Source organism: Hippocampus zosterae, chromosome 7 (genome assembly GCF_025434085.1).
Source record: "Hippocampus zosterae strain Florida chromosome 7, ASM2543408v3, whole genome shotgun sequence".
NCBI classification, from domain to species: Eukaryota; Metazoa; Chordata; class Actinopteri; order Syngnathiformes; family Syngnathidae; genus Hippocampus; species Hippocampus zosterae.
Genome location: NC_067457.1, coordinates 34,681 through 59,211, shown reverse-complemented (window position 1 = coordinate 59,211; position 24,531 = coordinate 34,681). Strand labels below are relative to the sequence as shown.

The following is a 24,531-nucleotide window of genomic DNA, read 5'->3' as shown; positions in this document are numbered from 1 at the left end:
CTTCTATATTTAGCCTGCTGCTTTGGGTGTTGCTCTGCCGCATCTCTTGAAGATCACCCTTCTGCGATACGACGGACCTTCTCTCCACAATCTGAAAAGATCATTGTTTCTTCCTGTCTCGACGATGCCTCTCGAGTACCTCTGTGACCTCAGCCCTTGTGAGAATTTGTCACATTTCCCCTTGACCGAGAAGGACAGTTGAGGCTACAAATGTCCTCTTGGCTGCCCAGACCTGCTTTGTATGACCTAACGTGAGCAAAAAATGTACTCTTACAGGAAACATTGGAGAGACTTTCAAGAGAAGGCTTGCGGTCCTGCTGAGATGCCATCCCGTATGACAGAGCTTTACCGTGACACCAAGGGAGCGGTGGGGGCGGGGCGCGTCTCTGGTGCCGACTGGGCTGCACATGAGGTGAGTTCTGACGCACCTACTGTTGTATTAGCTCCCCATCCCCTCCGGCAGTCCGGAGCAGAGGGGATTTCTCAGTCTAACCCACCACCACCACAACACAAACTTGCGCACGCTGCCTCACATTCTTTCACTCCCGCGCCCCACGTTGCAGCTCGCTGCAAAGCACCCGCGGCTGCACTCTCGAGTCACGGTGCAAAATGTCAACACGTGCACTGGAGTGACGCGGTTTGGCACTTTTTTGTGTTCAATTATCCGTTGTTATAACACCGACTTATTGTGAAATAGGTTGAGCTAAGTAAGTTTTTGCAAGTCAAAGTTTTCAAGAAAATGTCCGAATGACGGCTTGTTTCTGGAAGTATCGTCAATCAAGTCATCCGTATCACGTCTGCATTATTCGATATTTTTATAAGACACTAAAAGTGAAGTTAATTATGCCTTTCGATTTTTTTTATACGTTTCACTGCAAACTGTTTCGTTGCAATTATAAAAATAAAGATACCGTTCGATGCTGCACAACACACCAAGCTCTGAATGATTTTATATTGTGAGTAAAACTATCAATTTAATCGCGCAATGATCTTGTTTAAAGCGTATTCAGTAACGTACATTTACTGTTTGTTTTTAATTCGTATATTGTTCTTATCAGACTAACTACGAATGGAATTGCATTAATATCCTGTCGGTGGAGTATAAAGATGCCCGTTCCATTCTTGAATCCTCCTTGTTGCCGCCTCCGAACGGTCAAATCACGTCGAAAGGAAGCCCGCAATGGATTGTACCAAATTGACTCGTGCATAGGGGTGATCGTCAAGAAACGAGCCACGAAAGTCAGCATTTTATTCCATAGAGTTCGTACTTGAGACACTTTTTTAGGCATTTCAACGCAAGGGCATGTGATTTATTGATCTTTGCTGAACACAGATAGCCATTTTGGGCGCGTTGGAGTCTGGTCAGGTGATATTTTCCGCCTCGCCATTTTGTGCCTCTGCGACGGATATGTATCGCGCGAGTCGTGACCCAGTCGCTCCACAAGCGACTGCTAGCTTAGGTAGACGCAATTTCCGGTCGTTTGTCATCCGGCTCCTCAAGCCCAAGCTCGTTGGACTTCGCCTCTAAGTTTCCCCTTTTCACTCGGCGTCGTCACCTCCCTCGTGTTTTGCTTGTAGTTTTTTGTCCCTTTCGAACATTTTTGCGTGGAACAATGTCGGCCCAAAGTCCCGAATACTCCTCGTTCTTCGCGGTGATGGGTGCCTCTGCGGCGATGGTGTTTAGCGGTAACTATCACGACGGCCTTTCTTTTTTCTTTTTCTCTCTTTCACTCTCGCTCGCTCTCTTATCATTCTTGATCAACATCAAGTTGTCATCGCAATGGCGACGCGTGTGCTTTTATTGTCATTTGAAACCAACTGCTTCCAGCAAACGACAACCCCGAAGTTGGTATTAAAGCTAGCTCGTAAATGTCGTTATTGCTTGCTCAAATACTCATAGCAATTTGGTATTTATAGTCGTGTCGCGTCTGAGTACTTTCTCACAATTGCATGTTCGAACAGGACAGGCGTTCAAGCTAATATTGCTAAAGCTAGCCTATGACGTCCACGCACGTTGAGATTGACTGACGTTGACTTGAAAATGAAATTCTCTTGGCAGCGATATTCTCTCGCGCGAACACTCGTATTCGCAATGCGCGACAGCCATCGAAAGATTCCCTCATGAAACGGCCTCACGAGTGTTACACAGACCGACGACAAATTCCACGTGTGACGTCAGAGTAATGATTTAAATAAACAGAAGGTGCGTGTCACCGATGCCATTTGTGTTGCGGTAGACATGTCACGTGAGGACTTCCTCCGTATACAAAAGAACAATTTCAAGCCACCCAGTATGTCATGTAACTCGTCTTGTCCCGTAACTGCCGCCAGTTCTTTTTGCCAAGCTTTGAGAATTGGGACGAGAAGGGCAACTTCCTTATTGCTCCAAAGAATGACACGGAGTCACATGACACTCACATGATGAGCCTTGTGACTTGAAACTCCGCTTGTGAAATGTCATTTTAAAGACATGGGGCACCTCGATGCTACAAAATGTGATGCGATCATTGAAAATACATGAACGTAATCCTTTTCGTTTTCATTCAAAATGGCGCCGCGAGAGTGGCTACCTTTGCAGCAGCTCATAATATTTTGTTTTAGACAAGATGCTCATTTCCTCGTCTGCTATTTGAACGGCAGCGGAATTTCCCCCCACCCCCACGTCAGCGTGTGGGGCCTTTGGGAGGAACTGAAAGCGACGTGACTTTTCCACGCTTTATTGAAGAAGTCTTTATTTATCCGTGCCTGCGAATGACGTGTTGCCCGCGCCAGTCTTGACCGCCTTGCTCTGGTTCTCTGCCATCGCAGCCTTGGGAGCGGCCTACGGCACGGCCAAGAGCGGCACGGGCATCGCCGCCATGTCGGTGATGAGGCCGGAGCTCATCATGAAGTCCATCATCCCCGTGGTCATGGCGGGCATCATCGCCATCTACGGCCTGGTGGTGGCCGTGCTGATCGCCAACAGCATCACGGAAAACGTCAGCCTTTACAAGTGAGTTTGCCTCCGCCGCGCTCGCTGGTATTGGGAGAGCCCCGCCACCCCCCCTCAGTCCTCCAGTATGTGAGGACTTGAAAGTTAAACGGTACCGTCGACTCATGACTGATGTCAGGCAATTTGTATGCCGCTATTTGGCCACGTGTTGACCCAAGACTTTGTGTCTTCGTGTTCAAGGAGCTTCCTCCACCTGGGGGCCGGCCTAAGCGTGGGCCTGAGCGGGCTGGCGGCCGGCTTCGCCATCGGGATAGTGGGCGACGCCGGCGTGAGGGGCACGGCTCAGCAGCCGCGACTTTTCGTGGGCATGATTCTCATCTTGATTTTCGCCGAGGTCTTGGGGCTCTACGGGCTCATCGTCGCCCTCATTCTCTCCACCAAATAAACGCCGCACTTCTCCACTACAGATTCCGGTCTACGTGTCGCTCCTGGAGAAGGAGTGTCAACTTGTGTTTTGCGCGCCTGAGTGTGTTTGGGGGGGGGGGGGGCGTTATACCGCCCTGCCCCCCGCCAAAAAAATTGAAATGGCTCCATGATATGGGCTCATCTCAACCATGTGTACAAAATTGATAGGCAACTTGTGAATGTGCAATGTAGTCATTTGTCGTGTGTGTGTGTGTCAAAACAATTGTCTGATGATTTCCCCATACGCCTCCATCCCCACACTCCCTCTTCTTAATTGGGCCCTCCCGCAGGATTGCATTCATCTTGATCTATTTGTAAAAGTCACCCCCAATCTCCTCCAGTGATGTTATTTATAAAAAATGTCCATTAAAGCATTGGAATGCCTAAAGTCTTAACTTCCTGGGGTATCGCTCTCACTGTTGTTGGGTGTCCAAAACGTTCCCCATCCACTCTTCGTCGCCCCGACTCATCTGTAGCTTGACCCCATCGTTTCCACACATTCCAGCTCTTTGAATCCTGCATGTTTTTATTTTTACGTGAAGCCTTGTGTCACTGTTGGATTACGAAAACCGAGTGTTTCAGGAGACGTATTCCAGCCTCAACATCCACTGACCTGTTGATCACGATTGAGCCGATGAGAACTAGAGTGGGGAACCGGCATTTTGCAGGCAAGTGCTCTTTAAGTTGAGTGGCTCGTGAATATATGGCTGCGCTGCCTTCTGGATACTTGCTGGGAGAAGAAAGTTTTAAAAAAAAGGTAGCACATTCAATTGACTTTGTCTCCTATCCAATTTTGAATCTTGCCTTCAGGGGTGTTTTGCAAAGCTGTAGCGACTTTGTGCATCTCCTCTGCAAGTCAAGCGCAGCTGAAGTCTTCCATGGGGTGTCGTTAGCTTCGAAACGCTGGCCCACTTTTGCAATGACGAATGGGAAATAGTGCGTACAAAGGGACTGCCGCCTCAATGTCAAAATTGGCCGTCAACCTTGATTTCAGATGCCGTTTCTTTTGATTCTCACTTTTCAAACCTTTGGCCTGGACTATGTTTCCTGAATCTACTTCTGACGCCTCGATGTCAACTTGACCATCCTGTAATATCCTGATGTGTTGACATGAATGTTCCCACAAGCAAATTAAAACCATTTCAAAATAGATTTGAGTGGCTTCCCCAAAGCGGCCAATATTTGCGCCCCACCGATAACAAGATGACAGAATTCGTGGTGTTTTGCAAAACATGTTTTCAAATTCAAACTGAAGGGTCAGTCACAGGAAAACAAACGCAGAACTTCAAAAAAAAAATCTATTGCAAAATATGACTGCAGTCAGAGACGAGTTCCGAAGCAATGCATTTTGCGTTAAGTTTAAATTTTCACACAAAGTGATGTGAAGTTATCCGCACAACACTTCTTTGGTCAGGCTGGAGCCTTTGCATGTTTTTAACTCTGTTTTAGAGGCTGTTGAGGAGTGTCTTGGTAATGCCGCTAATGGCACTGAAGGTGGCGCTGTCTGGGAATGACTTGAGGAAGTCTTTGCCTTGCTCCACGCTGGCACTCAGCTGAGGATCCAAGGGCACACAACCTGCAAGGGAGACCATCCGTTTCTTCTTTTGCCATTTCCCTCCCCAATCCAATCTGACAAACTCACCGAGGAAAGGGGATCCCGTAAGTTTGGCCAACTCCTCGCCGCCACCTTTAGAAAATATATTGCTGCATTCCTAAGAAAAAAAAAATATATGTATGTGCGCGGGGACGGCAGGGAGGGGCTGTGACAAAATGACACCCACTGAGCAGTGCGGGCAGACAAAGCCGCTCATGTTTTCCACGATGCCCAGGATGCGCAATCCAGTTTTCTTGCAGAATGTTGCTTCTCTCCTGACATCCCCCGTTGACACCGCCTGGAAGACAAGATGTGGAAGTTGGAAGACGACGTCTCACAGTTTCCAGGCACTCGTTCACCTCGTCCTTTTTCTTCACCTGGGGGGTGGTGACCAAAACCGCCCCGTCGGCTACTTTGTGCTTCTTGAGGTTCTCCAAGATGGCCAAATGCTCGTCGGATGTCCCTGGCGGCGTGTCCACCAACAGGACGTCCAGCTCTCCCCACGCAACGTCCGACACAAACTGGCCAATCATCGCTAACGAGGCAAAGGAGGACGACGACCAAATCAAGAGCAAGAGTGTTTTGGTGGAGGCGACTCAACATTTGGAGTTGAAATGCCACCTGTTTTCTTGGGCCCCCTCCACACCACGGCTTCGTCCGGGTCATCGAGTAGGAAGCCGACGGACATGAGCGCGAGGCTTTTCTCTGCGTCCGCGTAGACGGGCACCCAGCCCGAGTCGCACTGGTGCACGTCTCGCCGAGTCGCGTTCAGCATGCGCGGGATGCTCGGGCCGCACAAGTCCACGTCCAGGATGCCAACCTGCTGGAATGCCGCAAACTTGAAAAAGGTTGACAATCCCAAATGTATCTCGGCAGGCTATTTGACGCTTCATGACAAGGGGACACTTCTTTCAATATTCCTTCCTTCTTTGCGTACCACCCCAGCCGCTCTTCCCTTCCTTCTTTCAATTTAGCCTTGTTTTCTTAGCGTCTTGCTCCTTTCTTTCAACTTCTCCTTCCGTCATTCATTCCTTCCTCCATCCCTTCGTTTGACCGCAACCTTTCGCGCCTTCCTTCCCCTCCTTGCCATCGACCATTTTCATTCGTCCTCCTTCCGTCCATTATTTCTTTCCTCCCCCTTTCCGTCTTTCTCCTCCCTCCCTACCGCGATTCCAATAACCCAAAAGTGCCGACCTCCTTTTCGCCTACCCTATGTAAAGATGTATAGAGCAGTACAATACAAGGGAATGAATCGAAATGTATTTGCCCACTTAGTTTTTAAATACAACCAGCCTTTTTCCCAGCATGCCTCAGTGCCAGAGCAAGCTCAGTGGTGATGGTGCTCTTCCCCACACCTCCTTTTCCAGACAGAACCAAGATGACATGGCGCACTCCTGCCAGGCTGCTGCTCTCTAGGAAGACACGAAGACAGCGAGTTGGATTCAGTGGTGGGAACTGATGAACAGCAAACGTTGCCTGGCGGTTCTCCGGTATGTATCTGGCCTCTTCTTCAGCTGTGGTCCCTCAATTTTGAAAAGGTATCTGTACTTTCTCTTTGGAAGTCAAAAGAGAACTCGCTAGTTTTCCACGCTCAGCGAATCGCCTCTAGAGTTTTGTGTTTTTTGTTATTGTAAAGTGTCCTTGCTATTATAGAGTAACGATGAAGTGACAAGATATTTGAGGACGACCAAAGCGTGAATTCTGTCACTCGCGGTTCCACGCGGAGAGTAGGTTAGTACAGTAATTAAAACGTGGTATTCATGTCGGTTATTGGTTATAATGCTCCAGCTATACACGCGAGTGGGTGTGTAAACTAACCGAAAACTCACCATTATTCGCGTCCATAACTGCGATGAGGCAAAGTACGCAACACTTTGGGTCCCGGGCGCACTTCCGTAAATGGCCAATGTGATTCCTCAGCCAGTCAGAGGCCACCTGACAGTGGACAGTGGCCAATGGCAGAGCGTGTTGCGTTCACGCGCTTTATAGGTGCTCGGATGACATAAAGCGGGTTCGGGGGGCAAGATATCTTTTGAGTCCTCCACCAACTTTCAGGCATTTGAACGCTGAGAGTGAGTCCAATTCTTAACATTTATTATCATTCGTGTTTGTCCTTCATTAGCAAGATCTCTTAATTCCATTTCAATTGCGTTTAAAAACACTCGTCATCGATGTATCGTAAGGTGACAGTTGAATATGTCTTTGTTAATTCCCCACTTGTTGAGATGACAACAAGGAGTCCAACAAGTCCCTTCCGTTTTATGGCTCCAACGACAGGAAGGCGTGGCCGAGTCATGTTTACGTCTGGCTTCCCAGAGAAGAAGAAGAAGGAGGAGGAGGAGGCGAAGAAGGAGGAGGAGGCGAAGAAGAAGACGAAGAAGAAGAAGAAGGAGGAGGAGGCGAAGAAGAAGAAGAGGACGAAGAAGAACGAGATTGCCACCGCAGAGAGTGCACCTGTCACCATCCCGTTCGGATATCGCGCCACGCCGACCGTCAAATGAGACACTCGCCGCTGCGAGGCAGGACACCAAAAGCTTCACCTAAGGTAAGACCGCCAACCTCTCTTGATGTCGCGTAGAATGGCAACTCTGTGATTGCCATTGCATTCGACGATGCCGCTTGACTCCTTATTTCCAGTCAAGTGAGACCGTTGTTTCCCCTCTATGTCCATGCTTATGAGAGAAGTCACCTCGGCTATTAGAGATAGATATGACATCAGTAGCTGTCAGATCTTATTTGGTCGCGAGGCGCAGACTTGACACGTATCTCCCTGAAGCTGCGAGGCGAACTTCAAAAGCCCGACATACGTTAGGTGACCTAATTTGTGCACGAGTGAAGCTCAGGAGACGTCTCGGCACCGTGTCAGAGCAGGAGGCCGGATTTAAACATTGCGCGCGTGCCAATCGCAGCATATGGTTGCGGTCGAAAATAGGCACGCGAGAAGGCAAGCTGTTCTCCTTGCGGTCGCTAACTGCAAGGACGCTGGAATCGGGTGCATCCGAAGTAAGCCCTGCTTGATTGAGTTCGGAGCCCATCTACAAATTCGTCTGATTTGAAGCAGCCGCGATTCCAAAAGACGTTTCCCTCCTTTTGCTGCATTGAATCGCGAGAACGGCAACTCGGACAGCCGAATCCCAAAGTCACACTCAAGCCGGTGTTTGTCTTCCTTCGTGGATGAGGTCGGCAAATCGCGAGCATCCAACGCACGGGTGGTGGGCTGCCTGACCCACAGGAGCAGCGACACCATCAAGAACCTTGTCAGATTTGCTCGTTTGCCTGAGCCGAGTTCCCACACCCCTTTTGAATATGTCTCGTTGGGATCGATTCGCTTTTCTGCCATTCCATCGGATAATTGGCTGAGGCTGCATGACAAACATTTTCCCCGATAACACTGGTCAGCGGCCAACTTGAATCAGGGATGCCTAAATGTATTTTTGATGCAGATTTCAAAGCAGTTTGCTTGTTTGGGGTTTTTGAGCCGCATTCATTTTTTTCGTTTGGCCAATAAACGCTTGCACAATGCCGATTTTACCCTGCGATGTAATTCCGAGCTTTGACGTAGCACACTTCTTGGAACGCTGCTCAGGGGGTGCCGGCCGGCTCTTCAGGTTGCACTCGTCCATGCCGAGAAGGGGAAAGGGCGGCCGGCCTTGACGTTTGGCCTGGAGCGAGATGCGCCGCGGGGTAGATTCCGTCGCGGCGATGTCTGAAGGAGAAGAATGGGAAAGCCGAACGACAACGCAGGTACGCCGTTCCCCCTTCCATATTGCCAGATATTTGTAGGATTATTCTGAGTGATCTATTTCCTATCGTCGAATGTTATAGTTGGCAGCTTGCAGATGGCCGGCTTCCAAAATGTCTTCAAACAAGTAGACGTAGGCCAAAGAGCTGTCTTGAAACTCGCGCATTTCTATAGGATGACGGTATACTGGCTACTCGTCACCGTTGATTAAAAAAGTCCAAATGGGGTGGGAATGGCATTCTTATTATGATTCTGATGGGTGAATTCCTGGAAGCAAATGAAATGCTCTCAAACCGCCCTCTGACGGGGAATACGGTGGCGCACGTATTCCCATTTTGAGCCTTTGCCGTGATTTGATGGAATCGCTTTTCGACCGCGACTCGCCACTTTGTCGAGCCCACGAGATCACGCAGTCCTGTCCTTTGCATCGCACAGCTCAGCGGCGCCGAGCCCGAGCCCGAGACGGATCGGCCGGCGACCTCCCGGACGGGCTCCGAGCCGACGGAAGCGGCGGCGTCCTCCAGCCCCGCGCCGGTGCTCGGCGAGTCTTTCTGCCAGTGCGCCCGGGCGGACGAGCCGAGCGCGGGCTTCGGAACGGCTGCCGACTGCCTCTGCGGAGAAGACGACGACGGTGAGCCCGACAATAACGCCGGCCTTCCGGCTCATATCGCGGCCGGCCTGCGGCGCCGCGTTGAGATCAAATATGAGAGAATATCAAGTGGCCCGATCTCGACTCCAAGAAATCTTTGGCCGCCACTGACTCCTCGGGTGCACCGCGGTACGCCGAGGGGGGTTCCGCCCTCATCTACCGCTCGCTCCATAATCTTGGGAGAGCTCCGGGAAAAAAAAAAATAAACCTCCCGCCTGAATCAAGCTTTTGCTCTTTCAGACTTGGACTGGGTTTGGGACGAGCCCGCCAAGTCCTCCGGCGCCTTCCTCAGCTGCGACGACCGCAAGGTGAGCTTCTACTCGGACTACAGCTGCGGCACGGCCGCCGTCCGCGGCGCCAGAGAGCTCGCCGAGGGACAGCACTTCTGGGAAATCAAGATGACCTCGCCCGTCTACGGAACCGACATGGTACGGCCCATGCGAATACGCCGCGAGGCAAAGCGCCGTTCATCAAGTCTCTCTCCCGTCGTTTGGTTTTAGATGGTCGGCATCGGGACAGCCAAGGTGAACCTGGAGAAATTCAAGTACAACTTTGGCAGCCTGTTGGGTCACGACGAAGACAGCTGGGGGCTCTCCTACACAGGTTTGGGCTCGAGACTTTACGGTGAGGGGTGGGGGATAAATGACGAGCCTTTTATCTTGGTCTCTGAAAGGTCTCCTCCAGCATAAAGGTGAGAAAGTGAGCTTCTCCCCCCGCTTTGGTCAAGGCTCCATCATCGGACTGCACTTGGACACCTGGCACGGTACCTTGACCATCTACAAGAATCGACGCTGCGTAGGTGTGTCCCTCCACTTGTGAAGGTTTGACTTTGCGCATACCTTGCCAGGGACATTCATGTTGTTGTTGTTGTTTTTTTGGGCGGGGGTGGGGGGGGTGGTGGTGCCTTTTTTCACTGTTGGGTTTTCGTCATGAACAGAAAGCCGCGCGTGAAGGCAAATAATTGCGACAGCGACCACTGAACGACAACCCCGCCCTGGGCCCACAGGTGTCGCTGCCACTCGGCTGCAGAACAAGAAGCTGTACCCCATGTTGTGCTCCACGGCGGCCAAGAGCAGCATGAAGGTGATCCGCGCCTGCTACGCGCCCACCTCCCTGCAGTACCTGTGCTGCGCCCGCTTCCGGCGAATGCTCCCCTCCTGCCCGGACGTACTGAGCGCGCTGGAGCTGCCCGCGGGCCTGCTCGCCCTCCTGCGCCGCCAACTCGGCTGGGTGTTCTCCGTCGCGCGAGCCGAGGGGGACGCCGGCCGCCCGTCCGGCCCCGCCGTCCTCTGTGCCCGTGACTGGCCCGCGCCGCTCTCGGAGCCGCCTCGCCCCCCGACATCCCTCGGTGGCGGCGACGACGACGAAAGTTCAGAGCCAGAAGACTATCGGAGTAAAAGATGCCGCTGGACATGACGCGTGCGACTCCCATCGGTAAGTCGGTGGCAAATTCTCAATTGTTACTGTTTAAGAAGTGGTGAGGAAACAGGCACTCATGAGCGGGACTCAAATAGGAGGCGCGGATGCCGGGAGAAAAATCACTTCTTTACTTTGTAAAGAACGTTTTGTCATTTTCTTACTTGTAAGGACACTCCTTCCAAAATTCATAATAATAAAAAAGACCAAAGCTCTGCTGCAGATTTGTTTTTAATGCAATCATTGTTTTCCCCAAATGGATTTCCTTGCATGACGTCATTTGGACGCGAATCCCCGAGGCAGACGTTTGGCTCGTTGACTTCAACGGTCACATGAGAGACGCAGCCGCGGTTGTTGGAGTTAGTCCAGGACCAGTTCTGGGTTGCGAGCGGTGAGGCAGCGGTAAACTCTGGCGGAAATCTGGGGTCCGACCCGCCGGTCCTGCCCGTCGCCCTTCACCTCCAGATGGGCCAGCAGCTTCTTGCGCTCCTCCTCCGAACGCGCCGCCCCGTAAGCCTGCTCGGCAACGCGGGAAGCGAGTGGCGCAAATTCAAAAGCGGAAGGCGATGCCGCTTGATTTCCAAAAGCACTTTTCAACTTCTGCGCGACATCCGGGCGATCGCTTCAAATATTGCCCAATCTGTCCCTTTTCCCAAATCAAATCCGGCTCTTCATCATCGACGTTTTGCCCCCCGTCCTACCTGCAGCAGCAGCCGCGGCGACGGGTACGCGGCGGTCACGCAGGAGGCGGTGGCCCCGCCCACCCTGTTGAGCTGGCGGATCTGCTCGCTCCACACCCGTCGGAGGCCGGAGCCGTCCTTCTCCACGCGCGCCCCGCCGGCCCACGAGCCCTCGGCGCAGAAGGGCAGCCGCGCTCGCTCCGTCAGCTGCCTGTGGGCGCCGCGGCGGACGTGAGAGCCCGGTACGTTTGGGAAAACCATCTCGTTTGCGCCGAGTCGGCTCGCGGCTCTATCGGAGACTCGAGTTTTCGGCGGAGGCGCCGGCGGCGCTGCGTACTTCAAAGGTCGCTTGGACAAGGACTTGGTGACGGCGCACACGTGGTCGGCGACGTCCCGCCAGCTTTCCACAAAGAAGACGGCCACGTTCTTCCGCAGCTGCAGAAACACGAGAACCTGAAGGGAGCAGAGCGCAAAGGACGTCCGGTTTGGGGCGTCGGGTCGCCTCGGCGGATGGGACGCGACTGACCTCCTCGACGTCCACGTCCCCCCCGCCGGACCTGGAGCGGACCGCTTGGGCAAACGCGGGCCCCCTGGCGGTCAGAAGCGCACGAGAGTCGGGCGCGGCCGTCAAAACTCTGATTGTCGGCGAGAAATACGGCGGTCGTCTTTGTGGGCCATCTTCACCTGTACTCTGTGACCAAGATGGTGGCCACCTGGCCCGCGTCCGGTCGGAAGCCCTCCGCCAACGGGCCCGGAACGGAATCGCCCTCGAGTTCTTCCCCGTCGCTGTCAATCAGCTGCGGAAATGACATCATTTCAGAAAACGTCAAAGTGGCAGGTCGGTCGACTCGGCTGAAAATTCTCAATTCCAATGTTTTCTCGTGTAACGCGTGCGCTTTGTCTCGACGCGGCTCGGCAAACTCTGGCTTCGAACGTACTTTTTTCACAGCGACGGCCACGTCGACGAATTGGGATGCGCTGAGCACCTGCACCAGTTGGTCCTCCGCAACCGTTCCCGTGGCGCCGTCGGTCAGCTGGAGACACCGTAGAGCAAGGCGGCGGACCGAGATATTCCGTCAACCAGAACGCGCCGAGAGAGCAAGAGGAGCTCTTCTGAAACCGAGTGCCCACCTGAGGTAAATCCCTGGTCCACGTGATGCCGTTGGCAAGCGGCTGCGGTCGGATGCTGTAGCGCCATTCCAAAGAAGAGAGCGTGCCCAGCAGGATGTCGCAGCCCGGCTGTTGCAGGAGAGCTGCAGAGCGCCAAGGACGCAGAGGTGAGAGATTTTGAACTTTGTCTTTGGCTTGAATTGAGTTCGAAAAGGGGCAACTGACCCGGATCTACGCACACAGTCAAACACTGGAGACAGTTCTCTGGCTTGAGACGTTGCGCAGCTTCTTTCCTTTTCTCTTGCTCCTTTTTCTTCTCCTGCTTCTGTCGCTCCTTCGCAGCTCGGTTCTTCTCCCGAGCTTCCCTCCGTTGCCTGGCTTTGTCCCGGTCCGCCTCCATCTCCTCCTTGGAACGGCGCCTTTTCGCCGGACCCGGCCGATCGCGTTCGAATGATGGCGGCGGAACCGAAACGCTTCTCTCTGCGGAGTCGCCAGACCTTTCGCGACTTTGTAAAGTGCCATTTGATTCTTTCTCCACTTCGGCGTCTGAATCGGATATTTCCCACGTCCTCGACATTTTACTCACTTCTTTAAACCTCGATCCGAATCCCGCCGATCGGTTACTGTGACGGTCTGCGCCCAGAGTTAGTACGGGGGCGGGGGGTAAAAACTTTGCTTACGGTGTTTGTTGAGGGCCAAAATAACCAAAACGCGTTTTAAGCTTTTTGGTCTGCGCCGTCCCGCACACAAACCACGTGACGTTTATTTTGTGTCGATAGGCACAGCTGGAATCAAAAGGGAGGCTTTCTTAAAACGAAATACGATTATATTTATACATTTGAAAAGCTACTGGAACAATGTCGCCATTAACTTAAAATACGAATTTAGACGAGGTGTTGCTAAACATGATCAATAAAGCTAATTGGCGACCAGCACGTGAGGGTTGCGGCGGCGCATGCGCACGTGGCGTCGTCACCACTGATTTGTTGAACGCGACGTTCCGCCTCGACGGTACATCGGACGCATCCCAGTCGTCGTGGCGTTTGATAAGTTCGGGCGTTCGCGACTGTCTCGCTCAACAATTTTGGAGTAGCTCCTGTCAAGTCAGCAGTCCTTTAACGTCACAGCATGGCACAGCCGGCGGAAAAGGGTACGTTTGAGTTCTCCGCCGAACTTGGCCGCCAAAATGAGCAACTCGGCTTGACTGCGGCGCCTCAAGTCGTGAATTGGCACGGAAGAAAAGGCGCGTCTGTGGATGAATGGATGAAAACGGAAACGATGGCCGTTTTCCAGGGACTTGGGGTGTGAAGTCGAGTCACCCCCGAATCTGAAATCGCGAAACGTCGCCATTGAAAGCGGGAGGGCATCTTGAGAGCCCGCGGCGAAACTCTGTTTCGAGTGCCACATACCGTATGAGCCATGTCGCGAAGATTGGTGGGCGACCGCCGAAAGACGACTCGAATAGGCTCCGACCCTCGTGAGGAGAAGCGCTTTTCATAGAACGGGGGGTGGGGGGGGGTAGTCGGTCGTCCTGCTCCCGTCTTGCCTTTGCCAACTGAATGCGTCTGAATGAAGAAACTCTTCTTTTGCAGGTTACTATCGCTTCGCGGTGCTGTTCTTCAATTGCCTGTTGACCTTCGGCTCCTACTTCTGCTTCGACATGCCCAGCGTTTTGCAGAACCAGTTTCAAGGGGTATCCGCACTTTGGCCGAGTAGAATGTCGGCCTCCGCCGCGTCGTGAACTCGGCTCCTTCTTCTGTCATCCCTCAGAACCTGACGTGTCCCGACGCGACGGCGGACTGCGTGCAGGGCTTGGGGATGACGCCTCGGGAGTACAATCTTCTTTACGCCATCTACGCGTGGACGTAAGTACGCTCATGCGTGACGGCCGTCGGGCGGGCGCAACTTTTTCTCTCTCTCCTCCTCAGGAATGCGGTCGTGGTGGTCCTGGCTGGCTTCCTGATTGACAAATTGGGAAACCGATGTAAGACCATTTCAATCTCACCGTGTCGATGACATACTCGAAGCGGGGACATCGTAACGCAACCGAATGAAATCCAAACTTCCCCCCAAAAATCCCGAGAGCTGATGGGAAGCGCGTGAAAAAGTCCTTTTGTTTTCATCTTTGTCAGCGAGTAGCTTTGGGGGTTGGTTTCATTGTCCTCTTGATGACATCTGGGGCCGATATCAGACGCGAGCCCCGAGCGCTCATTTTGCTCCGATATCATCACTCGCGGCCAAAGGGCGCGTTTGCGCCGTCGCGTCTTTTGCTGCCGTTTCCGCCACTTTGGTGCGTGTGCGCGTCTCTCGGCAGTCGGAGTCTTCCTGTTCTCCTCCTTGTGCGTTTTGGGCTCGTCGCTGTTCGCCCTGGGCTCCCACTTCAAAGGAACTCCCTACCTGCTGCCCCTCATGCTCACGGGCCGACTCCTCTTCGGATCGGGCAACGGATCTCTGACCAGTGAGGGCTCGACGCCACGTGGACTAAAGGAGAAGGCGCCGGCCGCGACTTGAAATGCGCTCTCCTCCCGCAGTCGTCCAGAACCGCATCACCGCCTTCTGGTTCAAGGGGAAAGAACTGGCCCTGGCCTTCGGGCTGACCTTGGCCTTCTCGCGCCTGGGCTCCATCCTCAACTTTTTCCTCACGCAGCGCTTTGAAGCCAAGTTTGGCATGCAGTGGACCCTCTGGGGCGGTGAGTGCAAAGATGACGATATCCTCGATTTGTCCCGACTTTGCCCGTTTTGCAGGTGCCTTCCTGTGCGCGCTGGGCTCCATGTCGGCCGTCGCGGTCAGCTCCCTGGACAAGGTGGGAACGAGGCAGCTGGGTCTGGACGGGGCCATCCGGGAGGAGTCTCGCAAAGTGGTACGACGGGCCAAAGCAAAGCCGTCGCCGCTTCCGCCGCCTCCCGCTTTGGGATGATTTCTTTGGTCACGGGTGCGTCGCGCGTCTTTTGCGGCGTAGAGGATCGGGGACGTCAAGCGGCTGTCCCTGCGATACTGGCTGCTGGTGCTCACCATCATGTTCTTTTACAACGGCATTTTCCCCTTCATCGCCGACGCCAGGTATTGAAAAAGCAAAGCGCTCGAGTCGGGGGGGCTTTTCCGAATGCCCGCCTTTCACCGTTTGTCGCGTAGTAAGTTTGTGCAGGACAAGTACGACAACTACACTCAGAGGGAGGCGGCCTACGTGGCCGGCGCCGTTTACGACGGCTCCCTGGTCCTCTCGGCCAGCGCCGGTGTTCTCATTGTAAGTTTTGCTCGGGAGCCCGTTGTGGGGATGGGGGCCAGCGATCGGCGGAGAGCTTTGTTTGTGCCGCTGTGTTTTCCAGGATTACGTGGGCCTGCGGGGGATTTTCGCCGTGGCCTGCGCCGTATTGACGCTGCCGGTCTTTGGACTGCTGGCCTTCACCTTCGTGGCTCCTCTGGTCTCCACCATCTGGCTGGGGGTCACCTACTCCTTTGCTGCTGTCAGGAAGCCGCCTTTTCTCATTTCCTCCATCCGTCCCTGTCCTCATCCGCTTCTCCTGGGGGGTGGGGGGGGTACCGTATAACATGACTGTCATTATGTCGTTCGTCAACATCGAGATGGCTCGGAGCCGACGGGCCTTTCGGGCCCCTTTTGCGTCTTCTCCGGAGGTTTCCCGAAAGGGATTCGCCGGGAGGGATGGACCGAGGGAGGGACGGATCCCTCGAGAGGCTTTTGTTGCCGTACGAGTCGACCGCGGCGCTGTGTTGCAGGCAAGCATGTGGCCGTCCATTCCTCTGGTGGTGCCTCAAGCCACCGTGGGCACCGCCATGGGCCTCGCGACCTCCGTCCAGATGATCGGGATCGGCATCTCCAATCTGGTTGTCGGGCAGATTTTGGGCACCGAGTCCAGGTAGGAAATCCCGCCGGCGCTCCGTTTGGGTGCCTAGCGAGCGTTGCCGTTTGCATTTTCCCGTCCCCTCAGCGACGCCAAGATTCCGCTGTGGCGCTGGCAGCGGATGATGATCTTCATGTTGGCCAACACCGTCGCCTGCATCGTCACGTCGTCGCTGCTCAACGTTGTCGATCACAGACAGGTCCCGCCTCTTTTCCTCCGCGTCGTCTCTCGGAAACGTTTTCTATCCGCTCGCGTGACTCGAGTCGGATCGGAATCGCGTGGGCCTTCCGCTGCTAAATTGACTCAACCGGGTCAAAGCGGGGCTTGCGGATGACGATGCTTTGGGGCCTCCCGCCACCTCGGCTTTGTAGGACTACACCGGTATTTTTATTTTTTCTCTTTTTTTTTTTTTTTTTTAGGGCGGGACTCTGAACAAGTTGACCAAAAGATCGGCGCGGGCCGAGAGGGAGCCCGACAGAGAGCCGCTCTCCCCCGAAGAGCAAGCGGAGGACGGGGATGAGCCGCCATCGCGCTCCATCAACTCCTGACTTCTCCAAAGTCCTCAAGTTTGAACTTTTCTCTCAACCTCCTCCCTATTTTTTAGCGATTTGATTTTTTATTACTATTTTAGGGGGTTGGAGGGGTTCGATTGAACTTCAAGGATGTTGACGAGAACCCCCCAAAAATCTACGACATCCTTGATTTTTCAATGGTGTTGTCGATTAAAATTTTTTTTTGTGCTCAAAATGTTTTTGATGATTTTAATCATAATGTCTCGGTAGATCAAGAAAAGAGATGATCCACAAATGAAATCGTCCGAGCGCATTGTATTGATCACAACACAATGACGGTTTATGTTGCTTGCTAAAGCGCTATCGTTGAGCTCCCGTCGGTTTGATTGCTATCGCTGCAATTTAAGTCAACTGTGGCCAGTCATTTATATATGCTCCTGAATAAGGGAATTAAATCAGATTAAAAAAAAAAGTGTGTGCAGATATGTCCTTGATGGTCTGTGCAGGAGCTCATTTGAAATGTCTGCAGATGTTGTTTTATTTATTTATTTATTGCTGCAATTTTTCTGAAAGTATCCTAGATTTCGCCTCTTCATGAGTGAATTGAAGTGCGTGTTTGTGTGTGTGTGTGTGCGTGCACGGAGTGAGAACTTTGCTCAAGCACGTTTTCCAAATTCCAGCCTGTAGGTGGAGCTATGACATTTAGTTTCCATAAGTTAGATTCCTATTTATTGCATTAATGCATGATAAAAAAAAAAGTCCGGTCAGAAGCTGGGGCTTCTGACCTCACGGCTTGGCTGTTAGTCCATCAGAGAAATCCATCAGAAGTCCATCGCAAGCTGGGGCAGAAAAGGCGTCCAAAATGGCGAGCTTCTTCAAGGGCTCTGTTGCGCAGGCTTGATTGAACCACTTGCGGTCCTTTGGGTGGGATTTAGCAGCCGGCGCATGGATTGGCCTTTTGAACGTTGAGCGTCCCGTCATCCGCTGTGAGTGCACAAACATCGCGGGGGAGGGGGGGCCCGGGCCATTTGCCACGACGCTCCTGCTGATCTCCGTCTCGCCACAGGTGGCTATTTTCTTGCTTTCCTCTGCTGCCGTTCTGGGATTGCGATGGTGACATACTTGGAAGAATGTTTCGGGTGAAAAAAAAATTCTGTGTTCACTGTGAAGATCAGCACTAAAAATACACCTGCCTTAATCTTCTTACAGGACCGCACGCGCGCTCGCGCGCAGGTTGATCCTGGAGCGCAAGCTCATCGCTAGCCCGATCTCCATCCAGGAGCCGCTCGTATGGAGGGGCTGTGCCGCCCGGACTGCGTGGACAAGATGAGCACGTCGAGCCGCCTGGGCCTCAACAGCCTGGGCCGCATCTGCGGGAGCGGCCCGGGCCGGGACGCGGCGGGGGCCAAGGGCAAGAACTCGGTCAGGCGCTTGTCCATCATCGAGGACGGCCGGGTGGCCGAGGTGCTCTACCTGATCCCCAAGCGCTGCGTGATGGAGCAGCTGCCGCTCCTCAATCCCCACGACTACGTCCTGTGTGAGAAGTTGGCGGCCATACCCGCCGATGTGTCAGGTAGGCGCGGGCGCACGCTCCGCTTTTTGCAATGGGGCTTAAGCCTCGTGCCTTCCTTTGGCATTGACCTTTTTCATGGCAACGAGCTCCAAAATTCCAAATTGAGGTCATGTGACGAATGCGGTGCCTTTTGGGATCTCAGAATGCGCACAGCACGACTTTGTCACAGTGCAGCGTGTGCAGACTGAAGAGAAAAACGATGCAAACTTCCTAGCCAGCGGATGATGTGATGTCATTCACGCCCGCGGCCTTCATTTAAAGCGCGCGCGGCTGCCGGCGCTCTCGGTCCGCCCCCTCCCCCTTCTCTGCATGTGTCACCCTGTAGCAATAGTCCGGCTCGCTTCCGTTCTCGCCTTGGTGCGCCGCAGTCAAGAATTGTCTTCGTCAAAAGACGTGCAGCCGGCGCCATGAAAGACAAAGGTAGCGTGTGCGGGATCCCTTTTTCTCACGGTATTGATGCGGGGCGCCTTCTCATTTAGCAGCGCGCGCAATATTCTTCTCGGTGGTATTTGGAGCACTTTGCTTTGGAAAGGGGTTGCGTCAAACTGTTTGGAAATGTGGGCTGTATTGATGCGACGGCAACGCTACGGTGATTCGTCCTCCCGGTTCATTTGTAGAGTTGAGTAAGTTTCCAAAAATGTCGCGCCGGCTTTTGACAAACTCTCTTGCGGTGATGCCTCCTCGCGCGTCTTTAAGACATTCCACAAGAATTTCCTGAGCCGACAAGATGAGCCTTTTTACCGACATGTGACGCGTGGCCAAACGGCCTCCCGACTTCTCAGTAAGCGATTGCGAACCACGTTGCGAAAGACTTCCCGTCCGCCGCGTCAAAATGAATTGGCATCCTCGAAATAGACTCCCCCGTCTCGGGTTTCTCTCGGGCTCTGCCGTCTTTCTAAAAACGCCGCTCGCTAACACCTGACATATGATATGATGTGACGCGTTGAGCATCCGCGCCAAAGTGCGGCGAGGCTGCGCTGCGCCAATCAACCCCCAAGCCAGAGGAGAGCAGAATCCGTCAACATCCACCCGTGCAAAGCGGCGGCTTTTAATCTCGTTTGTGACAAACGAGCGAATCCCTCCTGGTGCCGGGCGGATTTGGGCTGGCATACCCATCTTTCACAAGGCCGAGACCCCCCCCCCCCCCAAAAAAAAAAGCCATCCATACGCACATAGCGGCAGAGGCGACGCTGCCGACGCCAGGCGGGACTTTTCCCGATCGTACGGACGTGCTCTTGCGAGTGCGGGCAAAGATCGGAGACTCACTCGTCTCGCCCGCAGTGCTTCACGCTCGCCCGCCTGCGGCCAAGCGGGTCATCGAATGCGTCAAATGCGGGGGGGTCTGCAAGGGCGAGGTGCTGCGAGTCCAGGCCAGCCACTTCCACATCGCCTGCTTCACCTGCAAAGGTGGGTCCGCCGTCCCCCCCCCCCCGTCGCCCACGTGCCCAAATGACCTTTTGTTTGCCCGGCGCTTTAGTTTGCGGCTGCGACTTGAGCCGCTCCGGCTTCTTCGTCAAGAGCGGAGAGTGCCTCTGTCCGCTGGACTACCAGAGGCTTCACGGCACCGTCTGCGACGGCTGCGGGGCGTTTGTGGAGGGAGACGCCGTGGCCGTCCTGGGCAAGACTTACCACCCGAGCTGCTTCGTGTGCACCGTTTGCAGGTAAAATATTCCCGGAAGAAACGTGACGAGCCGACGCGGTGCGCGCACGCGAGCCGACGCCGACTTGTTTCTCAGGCGAGCCTTTCCTGCCGGCGACTGCGTCACCTTCAGTGGCAAAGAGCGCATCTGTCAGCGCTGCGTGGACCCGTCGACTCCTCCGCCGGCCGGCGCGGGATCCGTCCAAGGTGGGCGCGTCTTGGCCTCCTTTCGGAGGGGGGGGGGAGTTGACCGGCCGGCGCTCTCGCTCTCCCAGACTGCCACGGCTGCCGTCGCCGCATCAAGAACGGTCAGGCGTTGTTGGCTTTGGGCGGCCGCTGGCACCTGGGCTGCTTCAAGTGCGTCGTCTGCAGAAAAACGCTGAGCGGCGAGTACATCAGCAAGTAAATACCCACGTCTGCGGCACTCCTTTCTTTCGCTTTGTAAGGCGACGGTAAGAAAATCCACCCGGCCAAGCGCTCGTGCGCGAGGGTTACGCGCCGGCAGAGAAAAGCGCAGGTCTTTCCCCGCATGGCGAGCGCCGCGTCGCGTGCGCTCCGGGCAACGGCGAGCCGCCCCGGCGGGCTTCATTGTCCCTTCTGCTCGCTGGCGTGCCCGCCCCATAGGGACGGCGCTCCGTACTGCGAGCGGGACTACCAGCTTCGCTTTGGGGTGCGGTGTGACACGTGCCGGACGTTCATCGCGGGCAAAGTCCTCGAGGTGAGCCGTCACGCGGCAAAACGGGCCCCCGTTTCCCATCCGCCACGACGCGCAATCCGTGTCTTTGATCCCTTGCGATTTCCTCAAGGCCGGCGAGCGACGCTATCACCCGGAGTGCGCCCGGTGCGGCCGATGCGAGCGAACCTTTGCGGAGGGCCAAGGCATGTATTTGCAAGGCAAGTGGCGAGAGCGCTGCGGCTTTGGCCACGCGGCCACGACGACCCTTGTTCAAGCCTTCTGCGTTCGCTAGGATCCAGCATGTGGCACCCGGACTGCGGAGAGAGCAGCGGAAACCGCGACGGCCGCAGGGTGAAACGCGCCGCTTGCCTCCAAATGAGGGAGGGGGTTAAGAGGACCGCATCCGCCGAATGAAACTGACGCGGCTTTCTCCCCCCTCAGTCGACTCCAGCTTTGTCGGAAATCTCCCGCTCCGGACCCGCCTCGCGTTCGCCCGGAAGCCCCCCCGGACGCTCCATTTGTGTAAGTGGGCCGAGCCGCTTTCTTCCCAGCATTGTTTGCGCAGGTTTTGCCTTTCAAGTCCCCGGTTAGCGTGGCAAAAATGAAGCCCGGGCTCAAGTTCAAGCGAGCCGACTTTTCGCCCGTCTCGAGCCGTCACGTCCGCTGGCGTTTTCAGCCTCGCTGTGTGCTTCTGCTACCCCCCCACCCATCCGCATTTCCAGGCTAAAGTAGATGACCGGATGATGGATTACCGAGACTTGGCGGCCATTCCCAGAGTCAAGGCCATTTATGACATTGAGCATCCCGATCTGATGTCCTACAAGAGCGACGGCACCGGCGGAGGCGACGCGCACGACAGGAAAAGCTCGGCGGAGGTAACGTCGTTGGCCGCGCGCGCAAAACAAATCTCCCTTTCACCCTCGTCTCTCTCTCTCTATACGTGAGCAAAGTCCATCTCCAAATACTGCATGGAAGTTAAGCTCAAGTGTTCATGTCTTTTTTTTTTGTAGTCTCTGGCAAATGTCTCGGGGACCACAGAGGTAAATCTTGCTCCTGTCGAAACAAGGCGACGTCACCTTGTCCCACTGGCCCATCGGCGCCCTCTCGTTTGTCAAGGAAAGCGACGACTTGAGGAAACGCATTCCCAAATCGGCGAGCGTCGGCTCTTTGGGCGTCGGCTCGTACGGTCGTCACGGCTACGCTCCGACTCGGTCGCCGCAACACTTCCACCGGCCGGGTAAAACATTTCTCAACTTGAACACTTCTCTGCCGCTGTCCGCTTTTCCATGTCACCCCCCCCTTTCTTCTGGGTTCTTTATTTTCCGGCAACGGCACCGCTCCCTCTTCCTATCACCGCTTAGTTCCCGACAGCGCAGGTAAGATCACAAGATCATGGTCGCGAAGTGGCCGAGTCGGACCGAGATCATCCCCGTCTGCTATTTTGCATCGCCGTAGACCCCGGCGCCGGCCAGACGTCCTCTTGGCCCGCGTACGCTTGCGACCGCCTTGGTCCGGTGAGTCCGTTTTCAAGCGCTCTCTTCACGCCGAGGTAGATTCAGTGTCAAAGGAACTCAAAGGAGGCTCTTTTCAAAACGTTTTGAGACCAAATTAGTGACTTGTTGAAAAGAGAAAAAGGCACAGTGTTTTTCTTCTTTAAGAAGAAAAAAAAGTCTGTCACGTGTCAGAGCTTCGAATTGAAGTTGCCGATGCCACACAATCCTTGATTTCCAATGTGCTGAAACCCCCGTTTGAGATGTTTTTCTTTTTTTGCTTCTACTTAGCCACAATCTGCAGAGTTCCTTCGGAGCAGCGGCGACACGTTGAGAGGTATTTATAGGATTCTGCTGTGGGTTGTTTTTTTTTTGGGGGGGGGGGTTCTGTGCTAATCATCCTCAAATAAGCATTTTTTTCCTCCCCCTTTCAGATTTCCAGGTACGGTGAAAAGGATTTTGCAGGAATTGACTCGCTAACATCAAGCATCCGTGCAAGCAACTCCAAAATCAAGCCTCAAGTATATTTGCGGCTCCCGCTGACATAACTGCTGCGTCTTGAGGAATCTCGATGTTGCTTGCAGTCGAGGTGCTTGTAACGCTGCTGTTTTGAGCATCTCTTGTCGCTGCAAGTGTTTGCTTGTGTGTCTAGCTCCTCCGCGACGGTCCGCATCCGTTTGCACGAATGGACCGAGGAGTGTCGATGCCTAATTTGCTGGAGCCAAAAGCAAGTATTGCCGTTTCCGTCGGCCCTTCTCTCCAAATTGTGTGCTTGAAGCCTTCTTTGTCTTGTTTGCAAACACTAACCGTGCATGTGTGTGTACGTGATTTTTGTGGGGGGAGGGGGGGGGGTGGCTCACTTTTGATATCTCTATCTTGTGTAGTCCTGACGAAAACCTCTCGCCGTTCCCTTTGTCGTGCCAAGGTCTACCCGTACGAAATGCTGACGGTTGCCAACAGGGGACGCGTGAAGCTTCCCAGAGAGGTGGACAGAACCAGATTGGAGGTAATTCTTCACGAGGCAACGTAACAGCGTGCGACCGCGCCGTCGAGATGTATTTCACGGCACGAAAACATGGGAATCGAACCAGACGAGAGATCTCGGTGATGTCATGTCTTGTCGTGCGCCGATCCCAACGCGAGCGCTTTGCCAGTCAATTGATTTTGCCTTCGCCGAGCAACCGGAGGCCGGAAAAATGCTGACCCGAAACATGGCCACGTGCAAAAGTACCTCCAAATAACGTGCGGCAGCGCGTATCCCGGCCACCGTTGGGACCAAATACTGCAACTCGCGACGTTCACCCACGGCGGTGCTCTTCCGGCAGTGATGCTCTGATTTTCTTTCGTTTCAGCGTCACCTGTCCCCAGATTCCTTCTTTGATATCTTCGGCATGGCCATCAAAGAATTTGACCGCCTTCCGCTTTGGAAACGAAACGACATGAAGAAAAAGGCTCATCTCTTTTAAAATGTCTTCATTGCACTGTATTTTCTTTTCAGACTGCTATGATTGCAACATACAGAAGGGGGCGGCAGAGCAGCACGCATTATTATTGTTGTTATGATTTGAGCGCGCGTGCTCACGTTGAAGTATTCCGAGTATTCTAAATGATCGGAGCTAAAGGTTGAATCATAGGAATGTTTGCGCGTAGAATGTCATGTTTGCGCAATGTGAAAGATCTCAATCGGTCTTCCGCTGAGCATTTCACCATTGTGACGTGAATGCCTCAATGTGTATTTGCCTTGCAAAAATGATGATTGAAACAAAAGACTGAGTAGGGATTTACATCGTGCTACGTTTGGGGTCTTTTCTTTTCTTGACTTGCTGCAACAATGATCATACGCTTCCCAAAATTATTAGGTCTGCACAATTGAAAAAAAAGAGTTGATTAGCTGTCATAACAAAGGGCGCCTACATACTCTTATTGTGTGATGCTACACAGAACGTAATCCTGCGTTATGAGGATTGTCGTCTCAAAATCATCGTGAATCTGGGCCGTCAAGCTAAAAAAGAATGAGTTACGGTATTTTTCACACAACTCTGCTCAAGCGGCATGAAAATAAAATGAGCTGAAGTGTCTATTCGTGGCCGAGTATGTGTTTTGATATTTCTTTATTTTCCATCCATCCTCGTCACCAAAGAGTTGCACCGGAAGCATGTCATTTTTGACTTTGATGTGGAGCCGAAAGAGTC

At 53.7% G+C, this 24,531-nt stretch overlaps 6 protein-coding genes across 8 annotated transcripts; 4 read left to right on the top strand and 2 right to left on the bottom strand.

The window, feature by feature from the left end:
* Window positions 1-1,428: 1,428 nt before the first annotated feature.
* On the top strand, window positions 1,429-4,549 carry atp6v0cb (ATPase H+ transporting V0 subunit cb). Its single transcript, XM_052069509.1, has 3 exons — window positions 1,429-1,686; window positions 2,809-2,992; window positions 3,173-4,549. The coding sequence occupies exons 1-3, from the start codon at window positions 1,614-1,616 to the stop codon at window positions 3,375-3,377; spliced, it is 462 nt and encodes a 153-aa protein (XP_051925469.1). The 5' UTR covers window positions 1,429-1,613; the 3' UTR covers window positions 3,378-4,549.
* Window positions 4,550-4,616: 67 nt separating this feature from the next.
* Window positions 4,617-6,984, bottom strand: nubp2 (nucleotide binding protein 2 (MinD homolog, E. coli)). The gene is made up of 7 exons (XM_052069496.1): window positions 6,821-6,984; window positions 6,285-6,403; window positions 5,613-5,811; window positions 5,369-5,526; window positions 5,179-5,289; window positions 5,040-5,109; window positions 4,617-4,973 (listed from the first exon to the last, which is right to left on the bottom strand). Exons 1-7 carry the CDS (start codon window positions 6,834-6,836, stop codon window positions 4,843-4,845), a joined length of 804 nt encoding a protein of 267 aa, XP_051925456.1. The 5' UTR covers window positions 6,837-6,984; the 3' UTR covers window positions 4,617-4,842.
* On the top strand, window positions 6,340-10,938 carry LOC127603294 (SPRY domain-containing SOCS box protein 3-like). Of its 2 annotated transcripts, none has more exons than XM_052069467.1 (8): window positions 6,340-6,481; window positions 7,269-7,536; window positions 8,600-8,735; window positions 9,169-9,364; window positions 9,623-9,810; window positions 9,883-9,985; window positions 10,056-10,181; window positions 10,389-10,938. In XM_052069467.1, exons 3-8 carry the CDS (start codon window positions 8,664-8,666, stop codon window positions 10,796-10,798), a joined length of 1,095 nt encoding a protein of 364 aa, XP_051925427.1. In that variant the 5' UTR covers window positions 6,340-6,481; window positions 7,269-7,536; window positions 8,600-8,663; the 3' UTR covers window positions 10,799-10,938. The 2 variants fall into 2 exon arrangements, with proteins under 2 accessions (XP_051925427.1, XP_051925429.1); XM_052069469.1 differs by having other exon boundaries at window positions 8,578-8,735.
* A 75-nt stretch (window positions 10,939-11,013) lies between these two features.
* On the bottom strand, window positions 11,014-13,261 carry LOC127603288 (probable crossover junction endonuclease EME2). Of its 2 annotated transcripts, none has more exons than XM_052069457.1 (8): window positions 12,814-13,261; window positions 12,610-12,731; window positions 12,417-12,512; window positions 12,163-12,275; window positions 12,005-12,068; window positions 11,816-11,931; window positions 11,500-11,689; window positions 11,014-11,314 (listed from the first exon to the last, which is right to left on the bottom strand). In XM_052069457.1, exons 1-8 carry the CDS (start codon window positions 13,163-13,165, stop codon window positions 11,159-11,161), a joined length of 1,209 nt encoding a protein of 402 aa, XP_051925417.1. In that variant the 5' UTR covers window positions 13,166-13,261; the 3' UTR covers window positions 11,014-11,158. The 2 variants fall into 2 exon arrangements, with proteins under 2 accessions (XP_051925417.1, XP_051925418.1); XM_052069458.1 differs by having other exon boundaries at window positions 11,816-11,913.
* A 274-nt stretch (window positions 13,262-13,535) lies between these two features.
* Window positions 13,536-17,434, top strand: mfsd1l (major facilitator superfamily domain containing 1-like). Its single transcript, XM_052069429.1, has 13 exons — window positions 13,536-13,738; window positions 14,181-14,281; window positions 14,359-14,453; window positions 14,517-14,572; window positions 14,903-15,046; window positions 15,120-15,278; window positions 15,334-15,449; window positions 15,549-15,649; window positions 15,722-15,833; window positions 15,916-16,053; window positions 16,325-16,464; window positions 16,537-16,648; window positions 16,869-17,434. Exons 1-13 carry the CDS (start codon window positions 13,717-13,719, stop codon window positions 16,995-16,997), a joined length of 1,425 nt encoding a protein of 474 aa, XP_051925389.1. The 5' UTR covers window positions 13,536-13,716; the 3' UTR covers window positions 16,998-17,434.
* A 794-nt stretch (window positions 17,435-18,228) lies between these two features.
* LOC127603332 (actin-binding LIM protein 1-like) lies at window positions 18,229-24,417 on the top strand. Its single transcript, XM_052069518.1, has 19 exons — window positions 18,229-18,534; window positions 19,816-19,941; window positions 20,012-20,195; window positions 20,271-20,380; window positions 20,449-20,575; window positions 20,798-20,891; window positions 20,980-21,067; window positions 21,142-21,200; window positions 21,291-21,371; window positions 21,572-21,724; window positions 21,860-21,889; window positions 21,966-22,086; window positions 22,211-22,225; window positions 22,305-22,363; window positions 22,631-22,676; window positions 22,774-22,781; window positions 22,992-23,066; window positions 23,265-23,345; window positions 23,692-24,417. The coding sequence occupies exons 1-19, from the start codon at window positions 18,252-18,254 to the stop codon at window positions 23,803-23,805; spliced, it is 1,854 nt and encodes a 617-aa protein (XP_051925478.1). The 5' UTR covers window positions 18,229-18,251; the 3' UTR covers window positions 23,806-24,417.
* Window positions 24,418-24,531: the final 114 nt, after the last annotated feature.